Source organism: Anarhichas minor, unplaced genomic scaffold, assembly GCF_050575085.1.
Source record: "Anarhichas minor isolate MPS153535 unplaced genomic scaffold, ASM5057508v1 ptg000136l, whole genome shotgun sequence".
NCBI lineage: Eukaryota > Metazoa > Chordata > Actinopteri > Perciformes > Anarhichadidae > Anarhichas > Anarhichas minor.
The window spans coordinates 10,066,620-10,074,351 of NW_027466582.1; the positions used below are offsets into that span (position 1 = coordinate 10,066,620).

Below are 7,732 nucleotides of genomic sequence, written 5' to 3' on the forward strand. Positions count from 1 at the left end.
TATGGACTAAAACCCGGAGGCTCGGTAAAGCAACCATGAACTGGCCACCCACCTGCAGCCTCGGACATGCCCCCGAGACAACCGCTCTAACCACTTTCACACCACAGAAACCGTTTTATTTGTAATGCCAAAAACACGCAACTGCACTTTCACAAGGTCAGCAACCGTGGTCACGAGCCCGTCAGCACAGGTCTCCCTTCCCCCCAGGCTGCCTGTAACAGATGGAAAAACCGGCACCTAGTGTATGACAGGAGGAGGGTTGTCACACAACGTAGACTTTATTCTACTGAACAAACATTTACATATTGCCCGTTTATCGAGAAGTATTGTGCAGTAAAGCACACTTTCCTTCAGGTTTAAATGCCACCGACCAAGCTGTGTTTTTCGAAGCATTAGTATGAGAACATATTACCTATACGCCACAACCCTACAACATTGTGACCGATGGTCAGTTTGAAAGAATCAAAAATAGCTATAGTCATTTAAAATTGGTCAGTTTGTTTGTGTATTGCAGTCATTTCTAACAATCAACTACAGCATTTAGAATGGCAACTGTATCTTGGTTGAGTTTCACTCAAGCATGAAGTTACCGAGACAGTGGTCATCGGTTTTGTTTGTACTCGTTCATCCTTCACCGTAGTAATTAGTGTAGATTAATGCTCAGACACACGTGTTACCCAGCCCTCAGTTGAGACCTCATCCCAACCCTATAAAACACAACTACAAAAAAGAAAAAAAACATTTCCAGGGTAATATTTCCAAGAAAACAATGCAAGTCTGAAGTCCTTTTAAAATATTTTTTATTAGTTGTTTTTTTTAGCTCATGAGTATTGGTCCTGATGACACTTGTTCAATATGGTGGCCATCTGAAACAGAACGTTTTTGACCTGTGGAAGAAAAGAAATACATCTGAGCCACTTCAATAAAGAAAAACACATTTTTTTTTAAATACACGTTTCCCCAATTGGAGAACACAAACTAGAGTATTTATCCCATTCCTCATCTGAGCAACAAATGGAAACCTTAGTGTGTGCAACAGTGAAATGTTATCAGTGTGAGAAGTCTTACCTTTCATCTCCTCATCCTGGTTTGAACACTGCACATTACAAGCTCTACCCACTGGATTTCTGGCATCACAGATCACCACATCACAATGGACAAAGACCTACAAAATTTTACTAATGTTAATGTGATATTTATAGTGTATACATTTGTTTTCCCAAATCTAAAGCCTTTATTTAAAAAAAAAAAAAATATATATATATATATACACTGTATATCGTTGAAATTACCTGGAGACTCAAGTTCGCTCGGTCTTTGGCAAAGGCAAACATTGGGATCTCAAAGCGCTTGAAGTTTGATGGATACTGAACTCTGGCATCAGGCAAAACAGGATGGAACATCACCTGGTACGGGTCCCTTGGGTTTACACAGCTGAAGATACAAATAAAAAAAATTGAAATTAAGTACCCACTAATTAATTGTGTAAAAGACGTCCCAAGTCTGCAGTGTGACGCCCTCCTTGAAAAGTGTCCATTATGAGGGAAAAGAGTAAGAAGTTACCCGTTAATGATGAGGTCCCGTTTGGGAAGGGATGTCCTGTCGTCCTCCAACGTCGCCCAGCAGTCCACCAGCTCCAGCGATACCTCAGGGTTTCTAGATTTTATCAGTTCCACCTCAAAATACAACGGCTGTTGAAGGTACTTTGCGATGGGATCAGCTTCAACTCTGTGAAATGTGCTGTAGGAGTCATCTAAGTAAAGAGAAACAACTTGTTGAACTGAATTATTAGAGAGATTCAGACAGGAATAGAAACTGCCTGCACACCAAACCTTTTAAAAAAAAAAAAAAAAAAAAAAGGGTTTAATACAGATAAGTGAGTAAATTTAACTTTAATACATCATCCCACTAGCCAACTTGGTCATTAAGCCGATTAGGTTTAAAGATGCGTCAATTAAACTATGTCATAAGTCCTATTACTTTGTCCAACACAATTAGCTCAAAATCAAGTTGTGCGATTGCCTCCTGGCTTTAGAGGACACCGCTAGTTTACCAATGTAGGAACAGGCACTGGCTTTCTTGAAAATCTTTTGACTACGAGTAGCACAACTGTCCAAGTAAGCCCAAAGCCTCCACTATGCAGGTTAATAGAAATCTGATCCATATCCCTTTGCATTACCTGTAGAGTGTGCTTTTATGGCTCAAAAGAGATTCCTACTGTTGGATAGATGAAAATACAATGCATTCAGAACATCCCTTACCCAGAGCAAGTTTAATTTCAACTTGTAGCTCGCCGATTGCATTCTCAGCATATGGTTCACTCCTGCGAGGTCTGTTGTTGAAGGCCACAGCGTGGTTTGTGTTTATGTCAAAATAACAAGCAACCTTTAGCCTGAAGAAAGAGACAACCCAGGAGCTGAATTAGTCAGTGTGGCAGTGGAAATTGAACAGCGTCCACATCTTTTTTCAATAAAGGAATTACATAAGTTTTACTTTAGGGCTGCAAATAACTATTTACTATCGTTAATCTGCTGATATTTACTTAAAATGATGGTGTCCAAGGTGACATTTTAATTTATCCGATTAATAGACAAGAGCTTTGATGAGACCATCTACTCATTTCAGCTCGATTCGTTTTTAAGTTTTAAGACACTCACTCATACTCGGGCTCAGGCTCGTCAGTCTTGGATACCCTTTTCATTGCATCTGGCAGAGAGATTTCATTTTCATACAGCATCATATTGGGCAGAAACTAAGAAAAGAAAAAAGTTAACTCAATGTTTCAATATCAGGGTCAACAGTCTACAACCAGGGTAACAGTCAGCAGTACCTTTCTGGTTGTCCCACAGGAGTTCCCAGAGAAGACAAAATAAGCATAGTGGTCATTGCTGTGGGAGGGCCCACAGGTGGGGTCTCTGAGGGTGAGCTGACTGGGCTTCAGACTGGGAACAGACTCCAGTTTCATAGCCAGAGCGGTTATCGTGCCATTAGAGAAACACTCTGAAAAGGAGGAGGCGCAGACATTAGTATGCTTGAGTGTTTTGTCTTGACATAAAACGTATTTCCTCTAACAAACCAGTCAGTCTTGGGAAGAAATTGCAAGCCACAGAGAATTCTTTAATATTTGTGTTGGTGGCTGGAGTCCTCAGAGACACGTCGAGTCTGCTCCTGATGGATGACGCCTCAACAGCCTGACAAGTTGTCAGAAACACAAAACAATAAAGGTTTAGACACTCGCTACAACAAAAAGGTCACCAAGATATATCCCTGCACATTTACAATTTGGTTAAGAAATGTAACCGATTGTACCTCAACCATGACATCGACGGCAGAAAATGGTACTGAAAAACTGAAGTGTGTGCCATTGTCCATTAAGCCATATTCCTTAGCCAGGAGTGAGGTCAACAGTCTCCTTCCCACTAGTGTCTGAAAGTTGAAGCCGTGGGTCCCATATTTCACGAGGACATAGAAGTATTGATAATCACAGCCACCAGCGACAGAGGGAGGAACTGCAGAAGGGAGGGGGGGGGGGGGGGGGAAATGGAGACACCCAGATTAAAAGAAATTTGCCCATTTTGTTCTGAATTAATCCATCATATTCATAACTACAGACCTTTGTTTTCCAATCTAGCTTCCAGAGAAGTGGTGTGAGAAAATGGTGCATACTCTGGCAGAACCAGCAAGCCAAAGGTCAGCTGAAGAGTGTAGACTGTAATCTCCATTTCTTCCTGCTGGGAAATAGAGAGAATAGCTGTCAAAATTAAACCTTTTTTTGCATTTCATTTCCCAAGTTGAGAGTAAAGCTCACCATTTTTAGAACGCCACGGTCCTTGAAGGGTATTTCAAGTGTAAAGACTTTCGAGCAGCTCTTGGGGGACATGTGCTCCAGGACTTTAAGGCCTCTGGCACTGCAGTCTGCCAGAGATAAAACCTCAGAGGAGATGGTGATGTTCATTAGTGCCACATCAGAGCAGAAAGGCCCAAGCTGCACCTTAAATACCCGCTCCTCAGGAACAGTGTCTGTGGGGCAAAAATAAAGAGTAATTAAGACAGTGTGTAATACATTTAAAAATCACAAGAGTACCAAGATAATATGACTTACTGTCAGTAACTTGTGGAGATTGAGAAAGCAACGGTGTCGTGATGGGAAGGAAGACTTTGTATCTCGTGTCCTTGTGAGCGGCATTTTCTGTCCAGAGCAACTCGAGCATCAGCTCAATTGTATAAGTAGTGAGATACTGACCATCCCAAACATGACTCTGCAAAAATCAAACATCCTCAGTAATGCCTTCCTTGAAATACATCATCTTGACAAACTCATATTAAGACATCTATGCATATTGAGCTAAAGTTCGACCCTGTATCTTGTTTATCTGAAGGCCAAAGATCTTTCAGTCGCACAGAAGTGGTGCTCTTCCTCTTGAGTATGTAATTTGCAAGAAGTAGAGAGTAAATCCCATTTTCTTTTGTACAGATATGATTTACTATCACTCGACAAAACCCCGACATATTCTGGTGTGCCAGAGTGCCTCAAGACAGCAAGGAGGGACCATATAATTAAAGTATTTACACAGATTCTCTACCTTTATAAAACCAAAATGTTTGTGAATTGTGCAAACTGAAGGTCGGCACATCTGAAGGTTTTTGGATATTTTGTTTAAGACTCAGCATGCGGAATCTGCCTTTTTAAATTTATGATGTCTTTTAAGCCCATGGAGGCGGTTATATGCATGAGAAATATAAAAACCCAATTCATTCACATATAAAACTGACCTTAAAGTGGCCACCGACAGCCCCAACAGGGATTTTGGCAAGGATGTACACGTTATTGACGGACAGGGAGTAATGTCTGGCAGCCATCTCGGCAACGTTGAGCCTCTGGCCATCGACACCCATGTGCACCTCCAACAGTTGAAACTGGCTAGAGGAAGTCAAGGGCTCAATGTTCCTCGGCAGGAACCAGCTGATTGAGTCCGGAGTGAAAAAAACGCTACCTGTACACAAGGCGAACACATACAGCACTTACACAAGGAAAGACCCAACATGGACACATTTCATTTATTGTTGAGTCTGAGAATACTGGAATCAGTAATAAAATACCAACTATGTCCAAGTTTAAAGACAGTTTCAACCCCAAATTCTGTGAGAAACTAAAGACATGATGTCAGTGGTTGCTATATCCCTGCTTACTGCTCCCCAAACATTACCGTCCAGTATTGGGCAGGCAGCACCTGCATGGATTTGAGTCGCCAGCTTCTTCTCAACTACTATTGAGGTTTTGAGCACAGACATGGGCACACCTGCTACCTGCGAGGTGAGATTACAGATCATCATGTCAATGCTTTATTAAATCCATTTAATGCATACAGTTAAACAAATGCTTAAGGATGTGGGTACTTCAATATAATGGTGGGTATAAATATAACAATGTAGACAGTCCGAATACATCATTTGTTCCAAAACCAATAGTTCACCAGCTGTAAGTGTAAACAAGTAGTTTGTTATCAAGCAAGGCTTGTTTAAAAACTTACATTCTGGATGTATGTTTCAGGGGAAGTTAATGGGCTTCGCAGAACCAGCCTTGTAGGAGTGTTTGAGATCCCATAACCTCTTCTGTGGGCCTCATTCAACGGCATGATCTTCTCCTCAGGAGTGAAGAACGTAATAGTTTTGATTTTGAATTCTGCATCCATGGGCTGTTTCTGTGAAGCAAACATCAAAAGACAGTTAATACAGAAAGAGATGTTTCCAGAATATTAAAAAAGGGCACAATAAGCCCTTACCTCAGCAGCTTGTCGAGAAGCACCAAACTTTTTAATGCTTGAGATGGGATAGTCAGGCAGGGCGTAATAATCTTCAGCTGTCCTTTTCACAGACACCTAGAAATAAGGCGAAGTGATAATCAATCCCTCCGCTCTCAAATGTACCAGCCTTGACGCCCATGAAGCCACTTATAATAGACTGGAACATGACCACAGAGAGTCCTGCTGCATTCACTTGCCTCCATATAGTTGCGGTCACAGACAATTTCCCTGGAGACCCAGGCAGTGTAGCGGCAGGTTTCAACCACCTGGTACAGCTCATCTTCAGCCACCTGGTTCCCATGCAGTCGAAGATTTAGTCTTGTTGTGAATGCTTCGTCGGCCTACAAAACACAGAAAATACTTTAAATTATCACAACATCAAAGAGACATTAAGTGCTGCTCCACAAAAATCACATCGCCAGTCATTTTACCACATTTTGAGCAAAGCAGTTTTGAAGAGAGGCAAAAATCACGATGTTCCCCAGCTGGTTGATCATCGCACTGAAGCCACACTGAGAAGCTAAACTTGGTGTAAGGAGAATTGAAGAGTTGTCTGAGGAGGAAAAAAAGGACAGTTAGAAGAGAAAAGGTGAGACAAAGTAAAAACAAATGAATTCATTCAGGAATGTCATCTTACTAAAGACAACAGACACTTCAAGAAGATTTCCTCCAAGTGGGCCGATATCCAGACGCATGACATTCCCCAGGCATTTTGAGTGAATATCTGGGATTTAACATTTACATATTAGTAAGAAGCATATAGTGGGATTAAAATAATGTCAGAAATTGACAAAAACTTACTTATAGAAGGCTTCTTTTGAGCCTCTATGTTTACAACTGCTATCAGGAGAATCACCAACCTGAAAGAGATTGAATCATTTTTAAAAGTAGCATGAAAAATCACAAACTTTGAGTGAAATCAATGGATAAAAACTACAAACCCAAATCCACCGCGACCACCCATTGCACAACAGATGGGGAAACTGGTAACCTATGAGTCCCTGTCTTTGCAATTTATACTAATGTTTGTGGGAGGAATGAACCCCACAGTCTCAGGATTAGGGAGGTTCCTGCTCAACTACACACAGGTGAATCCTATTACAGCCTGATTGAGGTTGTGCGGGCCTGTGTCTTGTATTCTGGCCTGAAGTAAGTCCCAACATGCAATGCAAAGAGGTTGATTGACTTAGTTAAATGGTAAATGATAAATGGACATGTATGTATATAGCTCCTCCTGCTAACTTAAACTACAAATAAATAAGTTACAAGTTCCAAAAGCTTTTGGGGAAATGTTTTTGTTATTAGAAATTATTGGTATGAAATATGTGTAGTATAGTATAAAACATGTTTTAAATATGTATCCTTATTTTTATCAATTATGTTTTTAGCATTTTGGCAGGAAATGAGTTGCAACAAAGTCCTCTGACAAAGTTAAATTAGGGCTGTTGTGGTTCATGGTCAGCATCTTAAGTCCGAAGCCATGGGGACACCACTATTTAGAAGTTTTCATAAATAAGGAAGAAGGAAAAAAATCGCACCAGATCACAAACCTTTCAAAAATTAAAAAGTAGAGTCACAGTCACATCATACATCAAATAATGAGCTGTAACGATGAAATACACATAAATGAATTCATGTTGATCGGCTGATGCCTCCTCATCTCTCAAGGTTTTGTCGCAGGGGCCCCTCTTCAATACAGATTCTGATTCAGATAACTTTGTTTTTCCCTTGAAGGGCAATTCCTTTAGCTTTACCCAGTGCATACACATTAAAACATAAAAAACTCACAGGAAGGTATGTGTCACAGGCAACAGATTTACATGGGTCAATATAATGGATGACGAGCAGCAGTAAGTAAAATAAACCATTTTGGTTTAAGAAGAATATAACAGTCTTTTAAAAATGACTGCCAACACACATATATACAT

General features: G+C 40.6%; 1 protein-coding gene across 1 annotated transcript; it reads right to left on the reverse strand.

Annotated features, from left to right (window-relative positions):
* Positions 1 to 100: 100 nt before the first annotated feature.
* Positions 101 to 6,768, reverse strand: LOC142941921 (uncharacterized). The gene is made up of 21 exons (XM_076084049.1): positions 6,746 to 6,768; positions 6,606 to 6,664; positions 6,442 to 6,528; positions 6,236 to 6,357; positions 6,002 to 6,145; positions 5,805 to 5,879; positions 5,532 to 5,702; positions 5,208 to 5,307; positions 4,774 to 4,994; positions 4,103 to 4,259; positions 3,809 to 4,020; positions 3,614 to 3,728; positions 3,310 to 3,509; positions 3,077 to 3,191; positions 2,831 to 3,000; positions 2,658 to 2,752; positions 2,262 to 2,392; positions 1,564 to 1,753; positions 1,293 to 1,434; positions 1,069 to 1,165; positions 101 to 887 (listed from the first exon to the last, which is right to left on the reverse strand). Exons 1-21 carry the CDS (start codon positions 6,766 to 6,768, stop codon positions 817 to 819), a joined length of 2,697 nt encoding a protein of 898 aa, XP_075940164.1. The 3' UTR covers positions 101 to 816.
* Positions 6,769 to 7,732: the final 964 nt, after the last annotated feature.